The sequence below is a fragment of the Cryptomeria japonica genome, chromosome 2 (assembly GCF_030272615.1).
Source record: "Cryptomeria japonica chromosome 2, Sugi_1.0, whole genome shotgun sequence".
Classification (NCBI taxonomy): domain Eukaryota; kingdom Viridiplantae; phylum Streptophyta; class Pinopsida; order Cupressales; family Cupressaceae; genus Cryptomeria; species Cryptomeria japonica.
The window spans coordinates 166,429,657-166,454,899 of record NC_081406.1 but is presented as its reverse complement, the minus strand read 5'-3'; the positions used below and the strand labels follow the sequence as shown (position 1 = coordinate 166,454,899).

General features: G+C 33.8%; 1 protein-coding gene across 5 annotated transcripts in view; it reads left to right on the top strand.

Annotated features, from left to right (window-relative positions):
• The window catches only part of LOC131065929 (probable LRR receptor-like serine/threonine-protein kinase At1g53440), a 187,943-nt gene that overhangs the window by 57,558 nt on the left and 105,142 nt on the right, over positions 1-25,243 (top strand). For 4 of the 5 annotated variants that reach the window (XM_059216493.1, XM_059216491.1, XM_059216495.1 and 1 more), the window contains 5 exons: positions 2,985-3,068; positions 13,420-13,482; positions 23,225-23,290; positions 23,487-23,531; positions 23,690-23,736. In XM_059216493.1, coding sequence (XP_059072476.1) covers positions 2,985-3,068; positions 13,420-13,482; positions 23,225-23,290; positions 23,487-23,531; positions 23,690-23,736 — 305 coding nt within the window. The remainder of the gene's footprint in view (positions 1-2,984; positions 3,069-13,419; positions 13,483-23,224; positions 23,291-23,486; positions 23,532-23,689; positions 23,737-25,243) is intronic. The other variant, XM_059216492.1, reaches the window with a different exon arrangement.

Genomic DNA, 25,243 nt, shown 5'->3' with positions numbered 1-25,243 from the left:
CTAGATGTCTCAATCATGGCTTATGACCCGACCATGCCTCCATATGCATTTTATCAGCAAGAGATGATGTAGGAGGACTGTTAATATGGTAGCAAGCAGTGGAAATAGTTTCAACCCAAAAATTTTGTTCTAGACCAACATCACTCAACATACTCCTAGCCTTCTCCATCAATGTCCTATTTATTCTTTCTACAACTCCATTCTACTGTGGATAATATGGAGTCATCTTCTGTTTATCAATGCCACAGTCTTTGCAGAATTTATCAAAATCATTAGAGCAAAATTCACCGCCATTGCTAGTTGTCAAACATTTTATTTTCTTTCTAGTCTGCAACTCAACCATTGCTTTAAATTCTTTAAATCAATTGAAAACTTCAGAATTACTTTTCAGAAAATATACCCATGTTCTACTAAAATCATCAATAAATGAAACATAATGTGGATTTCCCAATGGAACAAATATCTACAAGACCAAACACATCCGAATGAATAAGATTCAACACACCATAAGATTTAGGAGAACTTGAGTAAAATTGAACGTGGTTTTGTTTTCCATAAATGCAATGTTCACATAAATCAAAATCAAGATTCCAATCATTCAAACCTTCAACATTTTTTTTTATCTTTCAAGCTCCTTAGACCCTTTTCTCCAATGTGGCCAAGCCTCTAGTGCCATAACATAGTCTTCTTTGTAAAACATTGCTTAGGAAGAAACAACACCCTTAGGTACTCAAAAGTCATGTCCATTTGCTGAAGGTGAAACCCTCACATCTTCTAATGAAGTATCCACATATTTGTTTTTCATAGAAGTGCTATTGCATTCAACAGTGTATGCATCTAGCTTATACAATGTGCCAAATCTAACACCTCTAGCAATTATCGTAACACCTCGCATCATTTTACATCCTGCATAAAAAAATACTACCTGCACACCCACATCTATCTGTTTGTTAATAGATAAAATTTTTTGTTTTTGTCTAGGGATATGAAACACACCGTTGATCCTTTTTACTCTTACCACTAGGAAACTTGATTCTAACTTTACCTTGACCAACAATATCTAAATGAGAATCATCACCTGAGTACACCTTACCTCCATTAAATTCTTCATATTCGAGAAAACAATCTCTATTGGAAGTCATATGAAAAGATGCACCTAGGTCCATTAACCAAGCATCGCTACCTACATGGGTGGCCCAAGATGCAAAGAATGCATCACCATCTTCCTTCTCAGACTCATAATCAAAATCAAATTTATTTTTCTTCTTCTTTTCTTCATTGCAATCCTTACAAAAGTGTCCTAATTTACCATAATTTTAGCAAATGATTTTCGACTTTCCAGGAGATTTGGATCTCCTTCTGGACTTGGATTTGTCACACTTCTCATTCTTTCCTTTTCCTTAGGTCTTCCACAAACAATTAAGGCTTCCTTCGAACTAATGGATACCTTTCTCATCTCTTCACCAAGAAAAGCACCCACCACATCTTCAAACTTCAAAACTATAGAATTGCTTATAGCTATAACAAGAGAATCCCACGAATCTAGCAAAGAACAAAGCAAGATCTAAAATTTATCCTCCTCATCCGTCTTGACACCAATAGATACCAATTGAACCACCAACATATTGAATGCTTCTAGGTGGTCTATAATCTGTCCATCCTCCTCCATTCTCAAGGAATACAATTTCTTCTTCAAGAAAATTTGATTCAATAAAGATTTGACTTGAGACATCTCACCAAACTTAATCCATAGCTTCTTTACATAGGTCTTTTCATGGACATTGATTATATAGTCTGCTAAGCACAATCTGATTAGACACTTAGCTTTACGGTCCAAAACATCATATTGAGAAGCCCAGTATGATTTGAAGGTCTTAAGACATTCGCATCAACAACATCCCATGTATCTCGATCTATTAGGATATCCTCTATCTTTAGCTTCCACATCTCAAAATTAATTCCATAAAATATCTCTACCTCTATTCCCGCTTATGAACTTTGAAAATTCTTGCCACAAGATCAAAAAATATTTGTTACATAAGCTTTCACTCAAATCTGGATTAGTTCAAAAAATTGGACCACCACAATTCAAACCAAAGGTGATCAAGCTCTGATACCACTTGTAAGGAAGTTAAGTAGCAGAACAATTTCTTGCACTAATTTAGAGAGGAGGGTAGTGTAAATTTTTTATAGATCTTTACAACAATTATAAAAACTTATAGAAATAAACATAAAATAGCATGCATAACACAGTGAGGAAAACTCTTTTGGGAGAAAACCCCCCATTCAAAAAGCTGCCCAATATATTATTCAACAATCAACAACATATTACAATATACTTGCAGAGTAAGTTTCTCGTAGGAGTATCACCAACGAGATACAAAGGCAACCCAACACTTATCTGACACTTTGAATACATCACACCACCTAGTCGTAATATAATGCCTTCATAAAATATGGTTGCCTTCTAGGAAAAACAAAGCATACGAAATATCCACCATTAGATCTATGACCTAATGATGAACGGTCAAGATTTACAATGATAAATTATATCCTAAATTTTTTTTTGGGGGTGTTGCCCTCAATAGTCGGGGGCTAGTCCCCAAACCCCTATTGTCACATATCAACATTAGCCTTTTATCAACAATTATTTTTTTCAATGCAAGAAATCATAGGTCACCATTAATTTCTTATTTAAATTATTCTTCAACAATAGAATAACTTAATATGTAAGTATTATCTTTTACCACTTTAAGACATTTACCTTTTAAAAAAGAATACAGATTTAACAATAAATATCTAGGAGAAACATATATAATGAACAGGTTAAATAAATTTGAACTTGTATATGATATCATGTAAACACTCCATTTTTTTTAATGGTCTATTCATATGTCTTCTATGATGACGACTTGTCAATTAAATAGCCATAAGATAAAAGATATATTTTATTATACTGATTGAGTTGAATTGCTATTCTTCAGGGATTTGAGATTCAATAATTTGACTGGATCGATTCCAAAGGCATTAGAAAATATGCCAGAGAAGCGTCTAAAGATAGAATATTTGTAAGTATGAAGTATTATCAAATTTTAAGATCCATTATATTTCTATCATAAATTCAGATTTTCTATTTATAGGAAATTATATCTTGTTATTTTAACATACATATAAGTGGAATTAAAATAGGCATTGCCTAATTGACCAAAGAACTAATATAATTTAGTTTCAACAATTTGACTAGATCCATTCCAAATATGTTAGTAGTTATAAAAATAAAAATATATAAAATATCTTGTAAAAGGAGAATTTTTATTAATTGGTGATATATTATTTTTCAATGACATGCTAGAAAATTTCTTTTAAAATATTTCTGATTTATTTTAGAAAATACACGAGAAATCACAATAAGCATGAACTGCTTAAATAAATAAATAATAAAATATTTTATTTGAATTATTTATAAAGGAGAAGCTAGTAACCTCTAATCATGCAATATCAAGTTGCATTTAAAATGAATTCTTGCATTGAATTATTTTTTATGAACTTTTTCATTAATTAGCCATAACCATAAAAAATTTGAGATTTTATATGTTCCTTTCTTTGTACTTTATATTAATATACACCCTTTTACATTTTATGATAAACAAAGATTAAATAAGACCTAATTACATTAAATTAGTCATAAATAAAAAATATAGAATAATGTTATTCTTCTATGTTCTAGCCAGAGAAACGGAAATCACCTGGAATTGCCCAAACTCAGCGAGTCCGAGTCCGAGTCACCTCCCACGAGTTCAGCAAACTCGGACTCGGACTCGACCGAGTCCAGGGGTCAAACTCGCCCAACTCGCCAACTCGGGTGCAAACTCGGTCGACGTTGGGCATGAAAAAAGGCATTCAAATAAAACATTTTTAAAAGTTTTTTTTCTTTATTATCCTATGCTCCTAAAAGTGAACTTCATTTCATTCATTTGTCAAAATAGGAGGAGAAATGTGAGTTATGAAGAGAAACAAGGGTTCATTGAGGAAAAACCAGCAAGGAGGAAGCTCAAGATTTCATCCATTCATCACATTGGGGCTGCATTATACTTTGATTTGGTGCATCAAGAGTTGTAAAGGAAGAGTTTGATGATGTTATTGTGTCTTTAAGGTGTATTTAATAAAGGGTGCATGAAACAAGTTTTAAATCTTTAAAAACCTCTAAATTCTTGATATTTTCAATTTGTCAAGTCTAGCCGAGTCTGAAGCAGACTCTAGCCGAGTTTGAATCCGACTTTGACTCCGAGTCCCGAGTCCGAGTCCGAGTCCTGTTTCTTTGGTTCTAGCACTTTCCCTCTTTTTCAACACCCCATATTCTCCCTAATTCTATTCATTCAAGAGTTTAAAGAATAATATACATATACATAGGCCTCTAGAATGGAAACCTCTAGAATGGAAAAGTCAAAATGGAATATATCAAAGGTATCGTGAGTTAAATTACATTAGCATTTGATTTAACTTAGTCTAAGTGAGATAGAGGTAGTACTTAATTAGACAAAGGTGGTACCATAATTTCAATCAATTAAGAATTAGTGAGGTTGTGATGGCACTTAAACTTACAAAAAAGGATAACAATTTGATTATTAGCTAGCTAGGTGAAATATATAATATCTTAAGTAAACTTAATACATATTCAAATATAATATTACATCAAGACATAAATAAGGTAGACCAAACAATATCATACTCTTAGATAACCGTGTACAAAGAATCTCCAAGAGAGAGAGGATTAGATATCCCCTAATGTGTGAAAGGAAGTTAAGTGCGAGATAACAATTTTAATGCTAATCAAACAAGAGAGTGAATGAAAATAATTTCTTTACAAACCCTTAAATTGTTATAGATTAGATGCACATAAATTTCAGATTTAATTACATAAAACCATACACCAGATTTACATTGGAAAACCCTATCAGGAAAAAACCCACACTCCAAAACTGAGAACTCAATTGCAGTAAAGTCATAAAGATCACAATACAATGTATAGAGTCAATTCTCTTCAGGAGTAGTTTCAACAACAGAGATTTTGGAACAATTTTGGCAATGTAGTAGCATCTCAAAAAATATACAAAGTGTCACTCCAAAACAAGTAGAGCACCAACGTATTTATAGAGAGCACATATGAAAGGTAGGTGGCCATGGTTTCCAAAGCCATCCCTTAGTTGTAGGTAGTCAAGTTCTGTCCAAAACAACAACTTGCCATATCCTTGATAGTTGCACATAGTAACTTCCAAAACACTAACATTTGTCCTTCCTCAATAGTAAACTTTTCATATGCACCACACCCACTGCATAGAAACTTCCAAAGTACTATTGGGATTAAGGTGTCTCAACCTTTGCAAATCTTAACATTGGCTAATGCATTTATTTATTCCCTACAAATGTCTAGTCATCTAGTGGGATCCACAAGCTTGGTGGCATCCTACTTGGCGATGACTTTATGACACATATGTTGCACCTACATCCCATGTGAGGATCTTGACAAGTGTTGGCCTATGACAGATTCTATGACATAATGGACAAGTGGCAGGAGATACCTTTTGCATGGAGAGGGTTTATGATGAGTTGTAAGAGAATAAGCTAAAATTAGTCATTTATGACGAGTTGTAAGAGAATAAGCTAAAATTAGTCATTTATGACGGATTCCCTGACAACTGTAAGTGTTGTAAGTTATGACAGCTGTAAGATGCGTAAGAGCATTTGTCATACCTCGAAATAGTAAATTTTGAGTGCCCAACTTGGGAGGTTTGAATGGGAAGTCATTTGGAGATGTACATGTGTCATTTGCATGTTTTTTGGTGGCCAAAAAATAGGGCCAAATGTTATGCATGACCCCATCTTGATGCTTCATCGAGAAGCTTCCTCTTGAGTTGTATTTCTCTATAAAAGGTAGTCTTGAGGAGTGTTAGATATGTAATGTTTTGCAGGTGTAGTGTTATGCTGTCGGAATTAATCCAGGTTGTGGGTTACCCTGGTGACCTCTTCTGACCCTCGACCCCCATACAATCTCTAGTGGACCACACCAACCTTTCGAGGAGACAAGATTGGTGGATGCCATTCCAAGCCTTCTCAACTTACCCTGAACTTGTACAAGCGTTCGGAAGTAAGAGAGGCAACAAAATTAATCTTTATTAATGTGAACTAGCTACCCACCCTAGTTCATTATGTTATGTTTTCACTTGATTACAAACTTGCATTGAGTTACCCTGGCGGCCACTTTGGGTCTCGACCCCAATGAAAGCCACTCCCCCACGACTTGCACCTAGGAATCCAAGGAACACCAAAGATCAAACTGGAAATCACAAGATGGTTAAACACTAAAATACCATAGCAAGCCTTGACTCTCTTGCTAGAATAAGATAACATACAGAGAGTATCCAAAGTAGTCTAGGAAACACCATCCAACTTTATTAACATGCAAAGCTTGAACTTTTATCCAACAAAAGAGAAGCATGGCTATACGATAAAGAATCCATAAACTCCCTCCCATAGCCTCTGGAAACCAATAACATAGAACAACTCTAAGGTCTTATCATGCCAAGGATAAAAGGATTCATTCAAAATTACTAAAAAGACCACAATAACACTAATATGACAAAACATCATTAACTCTGTTAATCCAAGTTTTTTTTTTAAAAGAACCATTATGACTTATTTTAGCCTTAATAATTTTCTCAATTGAACTAACATTACACTATGCAATTAATTAAAATAACATATTTCATTATTACCATAGTGCTTAACATGAAACAATCAACATTGGATTAAATGAAAGAACCCAAGGAATATATATATATATATATATATATATATATAAACTGAAATAATCATAATAGTGTTGATTTTCCTAGGTTTTATTGGATGTATTTTAATGTATATATCTGATTCAATCTGATACTTGCATTCTTGGAATTCTATGTGTTCTCAAATTGAATAACATTATACTATATATATTCCTTTGGAGAGGCATGTCCTTGAACGGACATGTCTCTCCTTTAATTATAATAATTTAATCAATATTATAATGTTTCATCAATCAATTATTAATTTAGAATAATATAATAGATTAATATTGAATATTAAATTTTATATAATTAATAATAATATATTATTATTAATCAACATATATTATATGTATTCTAAATGATCATTCGACTGAAGCTACAAACATTAACAAATAGAGCATAATCATCGAATCATAAGAAAGTAAAACATGTGCTTTACTGGAAATACATATATAAATATTAATTAAATATTAATATGTTAAGTTATTGACCAAACTAACATCAAATCACAGAGTGCACTGGAAGAGTGCCGACCGAACATGGCAAAGCATAGATAGAACATCGTGGGGTTTGACCCACGATAGTGGGATGGTTTCTTCTCCCCACGGCTATGGGGAGGCTCCCCATCATAGTGGGTAGAGCCACCCATAGTAGTGGGAGGGGCTCCCCACCGTGGGCTCTCCCACGGGTGTGGAAAGAGCTCCCCACAATCATGGGTTAACCCACGGTAGTGGGTCGAGCCCACAATGCAACAATAACAGTAAAAATAAACAAATGCACAAGGTTGATATAACATTAAATCATTTTCATATATATATATCATTTGCATTCATCAAATAACAGACAGGGTTTTCTCAGAAAAGAATAATTATCATCCCCTCAAATTCATTAATCCAGAAACACTATTTTGCCAGAACCAATATATAAACCCTGGAATTTTTTTAAAATTTTCTTTTAAAATCAGAACAATCAAGAATTATTCAAGATAAGGCCCCAAATAGAAAACTTTCAGATAGTCAATAAACCCCCAAATTCCCCAAACTTTTTATCACATGCTTCTCTTCTTTTCAATTTTTCTCTATACAAATAATCATCAAGCTGATTTCCTTTGATAGAAATGAGGTTTACATGCAAGAAAGAAAATAAATCCAAAAAGAATCCTACCTCTATACGCTAACTGGAAAATCCAAGAAATAGAAGAAAAATCCTTCCAACAAATTCCTGGCTATGCCAAGTTCAACCAAATAGCTTCAATCCAGCAAATCAAATCAATCTTCAATTACCTTGAAATTCTCCATTTTCATTTCAATTTCTTTGTTCAACTCAAATATTTTCTCAAAATCCCCTTTCATTTCCCAAAAACCAGCAAATTTTCTCATGCACAGAGCCAATTTCTTCACGACAAGAGCCTCTCCATAATTTCCCCCAAAAGTAGAATATAATAATTTCCCCAAAAATGTAACTCCCTAATGCATACGAGAACTTTTAAGTAATTTTGCTCATTAATTACTTTTGTAACTCCCCCTCATGCAAATATAATTTGAAAATAATTAAATAGAAATTACTATTAAAAATTAATTTTTGTAGAACACTATAAAAGTATCAAATTAAATGTCCTTTTCTTCCAATTGAATTAATCATTTGCAACAAGGATAAAATAAATTTAATTAGTTTAATTTAATCTTGCACAATCAATTTAATTAATTGATTAATTAATCAAAAAATATTCAAGTACCATTTGTTTATAAAATTAATCTTTTTGCAATAATATTTAATTAAACATTAACTATACTCGAAGGTAACGAATTGCAAATTAACAGTGCACGAAGTCTAAAAGGACATGACTGACAAATACGAGGCTAACAATGACCACAAGGATACTAGACAGGAGACTCGTTCCATAGGATCGATGGTTATGTTTAGGGTCTGACTAATACTCCAAATTTTCCACATTTCCATTGGGTTGTAGAGCATGCTCAGACTTGAAGATTTAGGTGGAGTCGATGCTCGATACCTGCAGCTGCATAAGCAAATTGTCGAACATGTACATATAAACCATATGACAACATACCGTGAAAGGGGAATGAAAGCGATGTAGCTTTGCCATAGAGAGAAGTGCGCGCTTTTCCCTTTCACCCAAGCACGTCAGTGATAAAACATAGTGTATGGTCAGAATAAATAATCATCAATAAACATAATGATTAAATTCTAACATCACATATATAATTCATCTCATTAATCATCTAATTGTTAGAGCATAAACAACATCAAATAATCACATCATAGATCACAATCTGGAAACCATCATCCAACGATCCATAAAGTATAATTTGTAAACAACCATTTTAACTATAGCAAAGGTCATCGAGAGTCAAACTAGGTTAAATCGAGTCTGACCAAGGGAGGGGCATCACAGTGGGGAGAGTATGCCAAAGTCAATAGCTACTGGCATTTGGAGACTATGATGTAAGTATTTAATGCTACATATTTCTAGGTAGGTTCATAGTCGACATTAATAAGAGTTCAATAAAAACTTGTTATTTAAAATTGGTGTTGACAATAGATGAGGGTGTGGTCACTAGTTGAAGGTTGGAAAGTGGATGTTGGTAGGAGGCTAGATAATACATTGATATTAGGCTAGATTTAGATGCTCATACCATCAAAGGTATCTTGAACATGGTACTTTTACATACTATCATTCTAAGGACATTATAGACCAAACATTAACCTCATACTCTTAATATCCTCATTATATATAAAATTATAAATGCATCTTTGTTGAGCACAATAGGAAACTGAGAGGCGGGGCGGGGGTGAATCAATCTTAAATAAAAATTAAATTCAATAGCTCAATTCACATTAAAAAACCCTTAACTTGATCAACAATAATGAAAGATAAAATAATGAACACCAATGCACAAGAAAACACTAGGTTTACATGGAAAACCCAAATAAGGGAGAAACCATGGTTGGAAAAGTTTTAGTAATAAGAACAAGATTACAATTTGTAGGCTCGCTGCCTAAGGAAGCACATTGCTCTTGGAAGGACTTCCTACAAAGATTCACTACCTCAGAGAAAGATACAAGGCCCTGTTGAAGAGATTCACTGTTTCAGAGCAAGATACGTGATAATTTAAATTACAATGAATAGGCATTCAGCTCACAGCCTCAAATAATTTCCTTAGAATGTAGCTTCTCTTGACTCACCTCCTCAAGCATCCATCAAGAAATTTAGCTCCAAAACTTCCAGCACACTTTTACTACACCAAAATTCGCATCTCTCAATCCACATCTTCTGCAACTAATTTGATCTTCTATATATATATCCTCTCTAAGCAAAGCAAACATCAAATTAGGTCAGCCAAAAAGGAGACAAGCATTGACCCTAGCAAGTCGACCTCAAAATAATATTTGTATTGAAAACAGTCCAAACTAGGAGATAGAGTGGACCTAAAACAACTTATTACATCTTTCTATGTAGCCCCAAACATCAAACAAACTAGTGCACATCATCCCAAGTCATCAACAGGGTAACGAGTAGCACTTTTCTCGTCGGCCAAAAAATATAACTTCCAAATAAATTTACATAATGTGGCTCACATTGAGACATAGCAAGGCCCAAAAACACCTCATCACAATGACGAATGCTGGCACAAATCCCCAAATAAATAGCAAAAGCAAGAGAATAGGCCTTGTTGGCCAAACAACCACAAATCATCGTGAAAACCAATTCTAGACAATATGTGGCAACCAAAAGATCAACCACTTTCATGTGGATCACATAGACATTCCTTGAATATTTAACAGCATTTCCATACACTTCTTTCATTGTGTTATGGCAAAACAAGCTAGTGCAACTGCAACCAAATAGATACAAACTTCTTTATGCCTGGAAGGCCAAATAACACCGTCATGAGATAGAACATTGTCAAACATACTTGTGCTATATTTCATCAACTTAAATTTGAATGAAGACACTGCACAGACAATATAAGAATGTCCATTAGGCCGCAATAACATAAACAACAATGCAAATAAATGCGAGACATTTTTTGGACCAGCCCTCATAAGCAATCAACGTACCAACATACTGCATTTACCAAAAACATCTACTGCAACACTAGAGACCTGAAAAGATAGGAGTGCAATTTCCAAAGCACATATAAGCTAACTCCCAAACAGCAAGATCATATCATCAAGTGTTGAGGAATGCAAAGCATTCTCCCACTTAGTCTTCAAAATACTTTACTAGAGTTTCACATTTCACCAGCCTTTAGAGCATAGAACATCCTCGTAGCACCATTTGCTCACTCAGGGGAAACAAGAGAGATAGAACAACTTGTAGCAAGCACAAGAATTAACATCATATCCACTTCATCAACATGCTTCTAATCCTCATCTAAATATTTTCAGTCGTCATCTTAATGCATATAATCTTCATCTTAGTGCTTCTAAACTTCATCTTAATATAATATCATCTGCGTTGACAAAAAACGAGGCATGACATCCAATCATGAACTTCAACACCATCATTGTTCTTCAACATGACATATCATCATTATCATAAACATCATCATACAAGTGGAAGTATACATAACACCACAACACACTGAGTATAAACATCAACACCAAATATATTGTTGACATCTGACCATGGACTTCATCATAGCTTTGACAACATTCAACACACAAGTGCACATGAGAAATCAATGGCAACACAATATTGTGGGTTGACATCAATGGCAATGCCACATGAGAAATCAATGACAACACAACAACTTTCAACAATCTCCCCCTTTGGCATTGATGGTAACACTCATCTGATAGAACAACCATCTACATTCTTTCCTTAGCAACCATCAACACTCTCTCCTCCTTTGACATCAAGGACAAGGGGCAAAGGACTTTACTAGAATTTGCATTCTTACACATACTCCCTGTTAGCAACAACCAATCAATTACCTACTCTCCTTGAGAGGTAGCCCATATCAATCCAGGAGAAAAGGGTATACATTGAATTTCGACCCCTGGATAGATGCATCATCTTATGCATCTAGTTAGGAGGAGGGGAAATAACCTCTAGCTTTTGCTTGTGATACCTAGATGTATTCTTTGGCAGTTCCTTTGTGAAAATATCAGCAATCTGATGTTTTGTGGGAACATATTCTAATTTGACTTCTTGCTTTGCAACCTTCTCTCTTAGAAAGTGACACCGTATATGCTTGCTCCTTGAATGAATCAACAAATTCTGAAATACTTATAGCACTTGTATTATCACACAAGGTAAGAATAGGTTCATCACATACCACCTTGATATCCTTTAATGTTTGCTTTACTTACAACACTTTGGTGCAACAAGATGCTGCAGCAATGTAATCAACTTCTACTATTGATAAGGATACCAAGTCCTTCTTACTGAACCAAGAGGCCAGTTTATCTCCCAAGAAAAATGCACTACCATTGGTACTTCTCCTATTGTCCGCACAACTAGTCCAGTCAGCACCAGTATAGGCATTCAAAGAGATGTCATCATTCCTTTTACACCACAAACCATATTTTGGACTCTTGACTGCCCTTCAATTAAGTTTTAAAAACTATTTAGATGTATTATACATTTTGAATACATGTTTTTGGTCTTTCAAGTGTATTTTTTTTAACTTAAAACCTTTATCGAAGAGCTATAAACATAATCTAGTCTATCATGCTACATTTCTCCCTTATTTTTAAAAATATTTAAAAAGTTTTGAAGTAGTGATTGCCCACTAGTAGAATTGATTTTCTCAAGGAGAGCACTAATTAAAGGATCATTTTGTTGAATGCAAAGACTCAAAAACATAAGAAATGAGGCTAGGTTTAAGCTTTGATTGAATTTAGAAGAAATGTAAATCCCTAAATTTTTGGAACAAAGATTAATAAAATTGACTATATGTACACTTGATGTACTTTATATCAACATCATGAAAACATATTGAAATATATAAAATTAAACTTAAAATACATTGATAACAAAATTGTTGACATTAACTATAACTAAAAAATCTAACACATTCTAAAATTATAAAGCAACGCTTCTTCAAAATATCAAAAATGAATATTATAACTTTACAACTTTAAATTAAAGCAACATTAACATAAAAATTTATGATCACAAAAAATTGAAATAAGAACTATTTAATCTCCATGTGAGGGATACAAAATGAATTTATCAAACCACCCATTTTTCATATCTTAAAAATATTGTTCATGGTGTAATTGGAACTTAATTTGTCAACAAATTATTTGCTTGAACTTCTAAATGTTTTTGTCCATTAGGCTCGGACTAAAATTCTTTGTGGCTTCAACTTAAAATAACTTGTCATAATTGAAGTGGTTCTTGATCAATAATTTCTTGACCTATTTATATTTCTTTTAAGATATAAAATAATGGTGCTTTCTCCATAATATTCGTAACCTTTCTTTTCTGTCTAAAATGTAGATTTAGAAAACATGCAAATATTTTTTACTCTAGCGATTTTTAAGATGTGGTGGTTCTAATATTTGCTAAGAGAATATTTATGTCTAATACAAAGTAATGGCCATGTTGGAATTTTAGGTATCTTGGAAATAACAATTTATCTGGAATATTGCAAGAATGGTTAAGCACAATTAATAATGTGTAAGAAAGCTTCTGTACCATTTCAAACTTCTATACCATTTCAAATTAAACATCTATCTGTTGGGTATATTGTTTACTTATATCATCATAAATAAAATTAGGAGAAGAACAAAGAAATATAGTAAATATTGATATTATAATTATATCTGTTAGTAATTGTATCACAAGAATAATCATCTTATAATTCATAGCTTATAAATTTATTGTTTTTATAAAGTTTGGTATTTATATTTAATCTTCTTGTTAATTTTTTATAAACTGATTATTGTGATATATTTAGATTATCATGTTTTTTATAATATTTAGCAGCAAATCAAGGTGCTGACTCGAAACAAAATGCTCGTAGGGCAGACAAAATGGACAACAGGGACTAACAACATTTTAACAACACATAAGTATCAATGTTTTTAACATAGATATTATAAAAAATAACAACAAAATAGAAACAAATGTTATCCAAATAATTGTCCCCAATCCTCAGTGAGGAATTTGAAGAGCTCCTAATGAATTCTCGAACTTGCACCCTTATCATTACCATGTTTTTTGAATTTCTTCTCTTGTAGAATATAGGGCATGGTCGTGGACTTGTGCATAACCTTTGAACTAAATTTGGAGAGGGTGACCATCTCTGTTTCGAGATCAGTAACTTTGGCTCTAAGTTTAGCAAGCTCCGTAGCTGTCTGGTCACATTTCGAGTAGTTGTGATGCACAGGTTGAGCAGAATGAGTAATTGGGACGGTATCCATACTCTCTGAGTGTGGTTGTCCGACTCACCATGTTATAGATGTTCACATGCTTTATATTATGTTGTTAAGTTTATCCATATAAAATATTTTTTTATTCAACACAAGTGAAATCAAATAAGTATAAACAAAGCATCTTAATGTTTTATGACATTAATATTAAAATAGATTTAAATTTTTTGTTTAATTTTCTACACTTTCTATCTTTATAAATTGCGTATCTCAAATCTTAAAAATAAAATCTTGTCTAATAAAGATCAATCCTTCGTACCTAAAGCTATCATGACAATGTATATTCTTAGAAATGATTTCATTACTTTAGAAAAGAGTTTGAGAAATTGTGCTTCTCAAAAGAAAAATCATCTATGGAATAAACATACTAACAAACAACATGATAATTAGAGAACAACTAATGTCTAGAGAAAACACAAATAACCAAAATCGTAGTCTTATTTTTATACCAAAAAAATCTTATCAAATTAATCGAAAATTCATAATAAAATCTAACACACTGAAGTTAATTTTCTTGGGTTCTATCCTTTTTTTGACTTTTTTTTGGAAATTGGATAGTTTTTAGGTAGTCAAGAGAAAGAAGTCAAAGACAATTTTAAATATTCTTCTAATCCTAGCGCAACCATAGTTTTTGAGATGAGATTTCTCCTAATGGAATCCATGCATATAAACAAATTTAGAGAAATAAATCATACACTTAGAAGTACAAATAGATAACTTATTACATGTTCCTAACCTCTATTAAAAATTTACTCTTCCAAACTTAAAAAAGAAATTCTTATCCCCTTAGGAGAAATGACACTAATTTAAATATTGATATCAAACCAATTTTTGAAAGTGGATATAAAATTATGGAAATGGAGTTGAGTGATAGTACCACGAGTTGAGTGATAGTACCATCCTTTTAGATTATAAACAATCTTCAATGAACTCGTTCACTGAAATTGGTACCTCAAATCTTTTCTTCATTTTTCTCTTCCAACACCTAAACAAAACAAACTTAGAAAAATAAAATGCTCAAAAAGAGCTCTAATACCAACTTCGAAATATAAAAAATGCCCCAAATAGGCAAACACACAGACATTATAGCTCTGATTTCCCAATAAGATTGGGAATACAAATGCGGAATAAAATTTAAACACAAATTGGAGACATGCAATGATTTTCTTCATTCATTAAAATCTGGAAATGAAACTACAAAACAAATTACAAACTAAAAAATACACTACTAATTGCAAACTATGACAAACTACTGATTACAAATCAGATTTGCAGCATTCTAGAGCTGCTCCAAACACTTAGCAATCTGGAGCTTTTCTGAGCTCTCTTACAAACTACAGAGCTTCTCAGACCTCTCTCTAATTCACAAACGTTGTTCACTTAGAGCTACTGATGCCTAGAGCAATCACTGCTCATCAGGAGCCACAAAATGCCTGGAGCAGTCACTGCTCATCAGGAGCCACAAAATACCTGGAGCAAACACTGCTCTCAGCACAAACAATCACACAGCTATTGTTGCACACTCTGAATCACTCAAAGAACAAAAACAATTCCTCTTCTACTGCTTTACAAACGTCTTCTTCAACTAACTAACATTAGGAAAACATTCTTTCCTTTTGTCTTGAGGCTGTCCTCAATGGTTTTCCACACATTTTCAAAATTTGAAATCACCTACCAAAATAAATTCTTCTAGCCATTACTGCTGCAATGTCAAGAGCAAGTGGGCAATTTTGATCCCAATGAACTTCTGGCAAATTCTAGGTTGCATTTAGTCTTGGCTGCTCCTGATAGGGTAGTTGTGCGTAGGGAGGTGCAAGGCTCAGGAAAATTTTTATTTTCCAACACTCCCCCTTTCCCCTTTGTCCTAAGCCAACAAACAAGATCATTATAAATCTAAAACAACAATGCCCAAATTTCTTCTTAGGCGCTCAAAACTATCTGTGCTCAATGGCTTGGTGAAAACGTTTGCTAGCTGCTGCTCTAATTTGCAAAAGTCCATTTTAATTTCACCATTCTCAAGCAGTTCTTTGATAAAACAATACCTAATTTCAATGTGCTTGCTTCTTCCATGGAACATAAGATTTTTTCGTGAAAGCTATTGAGGATTATTCATCAAAGCTATTGATGAAACATAGTCACAATAAATTGTGGTTCCATCCTCTTGTTCTTCCTTCAAATTTGCCAAGGTTCTTCTAAGCCAAATATCTTGACATTCTGTAGGGAAATAATGGGTTGCGTCTTAGAAGGACAAGGGCGTGGGGTGCCTTGGTCCCTGAAAACCAAGTTCACTTTTGACAATGAATGTGCACCTATTTGTTGAGGTTTTTAAAAAACTTCCCACTCCGATGGTGATTGCACTTGTAATCTGTATATGGTATGGTTGTGGCTATATAGGGGTTTGCCTTAGTCAACCCCCTTGTTTTGGTGATTTCTACCTCCACAAATAGCCAATATTGTAACTGAAAATGTGTGTGTGATTTTGAATCTTATGTGTTTGGAAGATTACTATGAGCTAAATAGAGTTCTACCCAAATGTATTAGAGCAAACCTTAAATGCTTGTAATGAGAATGCTTTAAATCACAATTGTAATGCAAATCGAAAGCAATAATGTAAATATGAAAACTAATGTGATGTAAATATGAAGCTCAACACAAAGATATAAGAACAACATGAAATCATACTAGATCCTTAGTGTTGAAATAGTAGCTAGCTTGGATACCTATCTATTGTATTTTAATGTTGTCAATGACAATTAAAATACATATGTAGTATCTATTATGTAAATCGAATTTTGGGCTGGACCCAATCATGTAGCGTGGAGAAAATTAATTGTAACTTGTAACGTGGTGACACTAAATTGTTGCTTTGGGCTGGACCCAAACATATGTAACGTGGTGACAATAAATGGAACTTAGGGCTGGGCCCAATGTCATGTAACGTGGTCATTATGCATTGTAAAACATGCCCCAAATTTGGGCGCTAAAATAAGATATGAAATTGTATCCTAGCCGACTTGAAGGAAATGTAAAAAATGAATCTTGTATATAACAAGATTCTTCTTAGATCTAAATTCAATCATTCATCACTCAAGCAAATCTCTTAAATAGAGAATTCTGGTTATGCAACATAGCGACATATTTTACTCTTCAAAGTCAACAAATTGTCTCCAACGAAGAGTTCTTCCTAGTGTAGCAAATTGATCTTCAATCTAGTAATTCAAGTCCACAAGATTGGCGATGTGATTCTTAAGGTCAGCGAACATCTTTCTTGAAGGTAGGGAATACTTCTTAGTGATAGCAGTCATCATTGAAGATCAGAGAATCATTCTTGAAGGCTGTCAACAGTACTCCAAGATCAACAAACCTCATTTTTGGGATAGCAACAGTTGTATTTCAGATAAGTTCATCACTTCAGCCTGCCCTAGGTTAATCATTGTGATTAGGTTGCTGTCAAATAGTGAATCTCATTGTAAAATTATATTGGTGTTACATAATAAAGATCTGAGATTAGTGGCTTGGTTTTTCACCTCCAAGAGGGAGGTTTTTTCAGGGTATCTGCATGATTTGTATTTGTTCTTCATTGCATTCTGAGCTCTGCTGTTTATTGTTTAAATCTGATTGCTAAAATTAACATGGTATCAGAGCTTTAGGTTCATTCTAGTTTTCCTTCACTTTAAGTTTGTTGTTAGTTTTGCAAGATGGTTACAGGTCTGAAAGTAGAGGACAAATTTGAAGGTGCCCTAAATTTTATATCATGGAAGGCCCATTACAGTTTGTGAAAGATAAGTATCTGACTGAGCCTTCGAAGCTGGACGAGCTAAAGCAATTCAAGAAGTCTACCGTGAATCAGAAAGTTCAACAACAATGTCTGCTTGACAAATTAAAGGCATCAATGGGACGATAGCAAGCATAAGATTTCAGGTGCTCACATTCCTCTATTCTCAATTGTAGGGTCCACCTGGTTGGAGATTTGCATCTGATTACCTTATTGTTATTAGTTTCTTATCTAGTGCACAAGGTTCTCTTGCTTATTAACTACTTCGTCTGAGGGTGCTTTCATATGTCGGTTTGTGCACTTGTTTTCAGATCTTAGTATTGCCTAACTTTCTTATTAAGGTTTGGAACAATCACCCTAGTTCGAGCCTTGTTCGTGTGTTAATAATTTGTTCTAATCCAGGTTGATTTATTGAAGTTGTTAGGTCCTGGAGACAACTGAGAGGGGGGGTGAATCAGTTGTCAAATAGATTCAAACCAAAAACAACTGAACAAACTTTAATGCTTAATGCTGGTAAACCAGTCTTTCATACCGGTAGACAGTCTTAACAGTTAATTGCAATACTGGTAAAGATTAATGCATGAAACAAAAGGACAAAGTCATCCACACCACATAACACCAATATTTGTACGTGGAAACCCTGTAAGGGGAAAAACCACGGTGGGAAACCTTACCCACAATCAGATGATACTACTGCAGATAGTAAGTGTATACAAATGGGGTCTGCACATGCAGAAAGGCCAAGCGCCTAGAGCTCACTACTCAATCACAAATGGGAAGTCACACTGACTTACAGTTGGATGGTTAAATCCAATATGGATGTACTGCTCAGATTAGCACCTATCTATGCTGGATTCAGTACCGGTGTAGTTCTACTTGTCTTTCACAAAAACCCTCCTTCAATCTTCAAATGATGTTTGCGTGTATAGCTCTTCTTATTCTCGCATATACTTTCTTATAATTCCTTTTTCGCATTCCACACATGATCTTACAAATAAGATCTTACATTTATACCATAACCTAAGACCAATAGTAGATCGGCTCTAAATGATATTACAATAAAATCAATTTACAAAAACAATGTCCGATGCAATAACCGATCCAACATGTCGGCTTGATGCATTTACAACAATGATAAAATATCTCCATTAGTGTGTCGTGCTGATCTGGAAAAGTTAAGTCTGCCGGTGCTTAACTTGGACCTATTTGCCGTTAACAGCAAATATGCAAACTCGAATAAACCAATGAACAAGTCTTCAAGACAAGGTGTCCAAACGATGTTTTCGACATAACCATGTGTTTTCCATTCCATTCCAAGTGCCGGTGATCATTATATCCTACCGGTGTACCATATACCGTCGATTGTGCATAAGTCACTTGCTTGCCAGTGAATGTTGCTGATTCTCCAAAGTGCCAGAGTTGATAAGTGTTAGTAGGTGTTGACATCAATGACAAAACCATACCAAAATACCAACAATCTCCCCCTTTGGCATTGATGGCAACACAAGATGGAAAAACCATCAAAGTGCAAAAACAGAAATGCCAAAAACCAAAAACAACAATCTCCCAAAGAGATCATTAACCAAAAATCAAAATACAAATACAGAGAGTAACAATCTTTCCCCTAATGAATAATGTCTTCCAAAAGATAATGTGTTTTTCCATAGATATCTCTCCCCCTTTGACATCAAATGCCAAAGCAATATAAAAACCATTTTCAGATACAAAATACCAATCAATTTACTATACCAACTACTCCCCCTGAGAAGTACCTTTCTCATCAAAGCCGGAGTAAAAGATTTCACTATTAATTCTGCCGGTTGATGACAAACATCAACTGTCTAAGTCTCTACCAGTGGGGGTATGACCCCAAGCTGATCTCTTAGATATTCAAAAGTCTCCTTAGGCAAAGGCTTGGTGAAAATATCTGCAATCTGCTCTTTAGTATTCACATAAACCAGTTTGACTTCTTTTGCTTCAACATTCTCTTTCAGAAAATTCAATTTGATAGAAACATGTTTAGTTTTAGAATGTAGTACCAGATTTTTAGATATATCAATTGCTGCAGTGTTATCACAATAGATAGTTATAGGTTCCTTGCAATTAACCTTTATGTCCTTTAACATTAGTTTAAGTCATAATACTTGTGTACAGTTTGTTGCTGCTGCAACATATTTTGATTTTGCTGTTGATAAAGATGTGCAACTTTGTTTCTTACTCAACCAAGAAATTAATCTGCTTCCAAGAAAAAATGCTCCACCGGTGGTGCTTTTTCTGTCATCTACATCTCCTGCCCAATTTGCATTTGTGTATGCACATATTTCAAAGTTTTCGTCTCTAGGATACCATAAGCCAAGATTTGTAGTGCCTTGTAAGTATCGGAAAATCCTTTTTACTGCTGATTCATGATTTTCTCTAGAATTACTTTGAAATCTTGAAACAATACATACTGCATTCATAATATCTGGTTTTGTTTGCGTTAAATACAGTAAACCTCCTATCATAGATCTGTACCTGGTTGGATTAACAGGTGTAGATTCATCCCTTAGTGATAATTTGTCATTTGTAGTCATAGGTGTGCTTACCGGTTTAAAGTTCTCCATCCCAAATTTTTTTGGTAGTTCCTTTAAGTACTTAGTTTGACTCAAGATTATACCTTTATCAGTCTGTGAAATCTGCAACCCTAAAAAGAATTTTACTTCTCCAATCATAGACATTTCAAATTCTTGCTACATTTTAATAGAAAAATCTTTACATAATCCATCTTCTCCTCCAAAGATTATATCATCAACAAAAACTTCTATAACCAAGATGTCATCATTAGTCACTTTATAGTATAAATTGCTGTCAACATTACCTTTAGGAAAACCAATCTTCAAAAGATACTTATCTAATCTTGCATACCAAGCTCTTGGAGCTTGCTTCAACCCATACAAAACTTTCCTTAACCTACACACCATATCTTTTTCTTCTGTCAAAGAAAATCCATCAGGTTGTTCAATGTAAATTTCTTCTTCAAGAATTCCATTAAAAAATGCAGAATTAATATCCATCTGATATACTTTGTAGTTCTTGTGTGCTGCAAAGGCCAAGAATAATCTAACTGCCTCAATTCTAGCTACCGGTGCAAAGATTTCATTATAATCAATTCCTTCTTTCTGAGAATATCCCTTACACACTAGTCTTGCTTTATTTCTGATTATCTTACCATCTTCATTAAGTTTGTTTCTAGATACCCATTTGGTTCCAATAACATTTTTATCTTTTGGCCGGGGAACTAATGTCCGTGTGTTATTCTTCTCAATTTGTTCTAATTCTTCTATCTTCACATGCTTCATTAACTGATGCTGGTTCAATTTGAGAAATAAGACATACCTCTTCATTTGCCAATCTTCCTCTTGTCATAACTCCTCTATATTTGTTTCCAATTATCTGATCTTCAGAATGAGTCAATCTTACATACCGGGGTGTCTTTGTTTGCTGCTGTTCCTCAGTTATTGTGGAATTTTCAAATGATACCAGTGTAACTGGATCTTCATTCTGTGTCGGTGGGTTCAATGTAGATTCATCTGTCAGAATCTCTGTTGCCGGTTCAAAATCTATATACCTTGAAGTTCCTCTGAATTGTTCATCAATCTTTACATTTATGCTTTCAACAATTTTCTGCAATCTTTTGTTAAAACATCTGTATGCTTTGCTCTTTAGATGAATAACCAAGAAATATTCCTTCATCACTTCTAGGATCAAATTTTCCAATATACTCATCTCTTCTAATATAGCATTTACTTCCAAAAATTCTGAAATATTGAAGAGTAGGAGTAATACCAAAGCATAGTTCATGAGGGGTCTTACCAGTTTCAGCTTTGATGTGAACTTTGTTGAATGTATAGACTGCTGTACTTACTGCTTCTCTCCAATATTCATGTGGTAGATTTGATTCATACAACATACTTTTTGCTGCATCCAAGATAGTTCTGTTATTTCTTTCTACAACTCCATTCTACTGTGGTGTCCGGGGTGCTGATAGCTGTCTTCTGATTCCATTCACTTCACAGAAAGTATTAAATTCCTTAGATGTAAACTCACCTCCTTGATCTGATCTTAGACATTTGATTTTCTTACCGGTTTCATTTTCTACCATTGCTTTGAATAGTTTGAATTTCCCAAGTGCTTCTGATTTTTCTCTGAGAAAGGTAACCCAACACATTCTAGAATAGTCATCAATGATTAGCATGAAATATCTATCACCTTGTAAACTTTTAGTTCTAGCTGGACCACATAAGTCAGTATGAATCAAGTCAAGAGCATTATTTGGTTTTTTTGGAATACTTTTAAAAGTAGCTCTAACTTGTTTTCAAAATTGATATTCCTTACATACCGGATTGTGAGGCTTAACAATCTTAGGTAAATCTCTGACTGCCTTAGTAGTACTGATCTTTACCATGCAATCAAAATTTACATGACAGAGTCTTTTATGCCATAGCCAACTTTCATCAATATGTGCAATCAAGCATGTCTTTTCACTGCTATTCAAATGAAAGATATTACCTCTAGTTTGATTACCGGTTGCAATTTCCAAACCAGTTCTGTTCATAATTTTGCATTTACCATATTTGAACTGTAACTAAAATCCTTTTTCAACTAATTGACCAACACTCAAAAGATTATGCTTTAAACCTTCAACATAGTAAACATTGTCAGTATTATGCTTACCATCAAGAGATATTGTACCCTTACCCTTGATTAAACAAGCTTTATCATCTCCAAATCTTACTAGACCTCCATTATACTCCTGAAAAGTTAAGAATTTACTTTTGTCACCAGTCATGTGATGTGAGCATCCTGAATCAATGATCCATTCATCCTTAGTTTCTAAAACTGATGTGTTATTTAATTAGTTATTAGTTTATAAATTAAGAATTAAGAATAATGATCTATTTTGTTCAAAAATATAACAATAATATACCCAATCCATGCTTTTAGAAAATACTGAATTATTAAAATACATTAAACACTAGATTATGCCCCTTATAATTTGAGACAAATGTATTGTTTTTTTAATTTGTCCCAAATCCATATTGTTGTTTCTGAAACTTTGATAATAATTTGTAGATGTAGAAATGAATTAGTATAGTATAGTTTCAGGAGGCACTGAAATCTATGATATGTTTTCCTTTCATACATCGAGATTGATGTTGAATTTTTTTTACAGAGACCTATCATACAATTACTTTTCAGGAGAGTTGAATGCTTCCTGGATAAAAAATGAAGTACAAATGTAAGCATATCAAATTGTTTAGAAGAATCTTCCATAAGTTATCTTTCTTAAAAATAAAACACACTCTTTAGATCTCTTTTTTATAGGCTTATGTTGTGGCGCGCTTCAGCATCATTATGGTTTGTGCTTGCTCTTAATCTGAATTATAGCTACAATAGATTTTATGCTTAACTATTGTAGCTGTTAAAATCTACAGGAATTTGATACAAAACTCATTTAACAGCAATATTTCTAATGGAAGGTTCGCTTCTAATCTTTTTTACTTTTAAAAATAATATATGTTGGATTTTCTTTGATTATATGGTAATAAGAAATTTCTTGTGTGTAAAAATAAGATTTAATATCTGTCAGTAGTCACTGAAATGTATCACGTTTGTATTGAAAATGAATTGCGTCCAGAGATCAAGCTTACCTTCAAAGAGGATTCACGTGCCAAGCTCCACAATGTCAGTTCTTACATAGTATTGTTTATGTTTTTATTGTCATTGTGATTCGTATGTAGTAAAATAATATCAATGACATAATGAATTTGTAAGACCAGTTTTGCATGTAGTGATATGTAACATTGTAACGTATGTGTTAGTATGTAAATCTCATTTAATATTGTAAAAAGGATGATATGGTTGATGTTTTTGTAATAACAATTTTTAGATTAGAGCAGTCCTAATAACAAAATTTTGTATACAATATGCAAACAATTTTGAGTTATTTGAGGAGGCAAGGCTTCACAAAAGTGTAGATTTCTTGATCAAGATCCACAACAGAAGAACGAACATTAAAAGGAACTCAAATTTTTTTAACAATAATTGTAATGTCCCCTTCTCGTTGATGTACTTCTAGTGGTCCATTGGCCTATTCCTGAGACCCGTAGGCTATGTGGAATGGAGAATGAGGGTCAAACATTGATGAGGCAAGAACTTAGTATTTTTAGTAAGTCAGGGGTTGGCTGTTTTGGTGATACTGTCCTACTGAGCTTTCCATGCTCTGTCACTGGGCGTGAAGATCATGCTTTTTGGAGCAATAGTTCATGACTTACTATTTTTAGTAAGTAGCAGTATGGAGTGTTTCTATTTTTGGCAGTGGACAGGGTCCTGATCTTGCAACAGTTCAATGGTTTTCCTTGCTCAGCTTCATCCTGGTTTTTGTTAATAATCAGTATTGGAGTTATAAGTGATTTAATTAAATATTATTTCCTTATCCTAAGGTTTAATATTTAATTAATTTGATTATTTTTACTACTGATTAATGACTTTGGAAATTGTGCATAACATGATGTCTCCTAAGTGCTAGGTGAATTGTTTATGTCTGGAAGGGGGACGCCAATATTAAAGTGGGAGATGTTATTTTATTCAACAAAGTTTTGTTAAGTCCTAAATCGTGGTCCTTGCTTACTTCGCATGATTTTTGACTTGAAATATGGTGCCATCCTTGGGTCCACTCGGGTAAATGAAATGCAAATGGGAAAGATGAATTTGGGCGTATTTGTGAGCATGTGCATTTGAATTTGGTGGAGTAAGAAGTTATAAATAAGAGCCTTGTGCTCTCATTTTATCATCTTATGAAAATTGCATCGTTATGCTGCCGGTTTGGCGACTGAAAATCTGAACTTCGAAGTGTGGCTTCCTAGCTAAGTCTCAATTTCGTACTTGAAAGATAGTACCTAGCTGTGTCCTGGTGTTTCCAGTGCTGTTGGTGAGTGAGTTTTGCAGATTGTGGAGTGTTTTGTGTGGGATTGGAGTGTTTTCTGGTTGCTGGTCGCAGAGTTGCTGAAACTGTATTTTGCTCATACCTCTTGGTCAAGCGATTCTATCATTCCGGGTATCGGCTCATTCATCTTTCCTGCTACTGGTGATACATTCTGTAAGTTGGTGGCCCGTTTTATTGAGCATTGAATTTATTAGAGTAAATCGAAATTCTCTGGTTAGGCGTGGGGTTTAGGATGTGCTTTTGGAT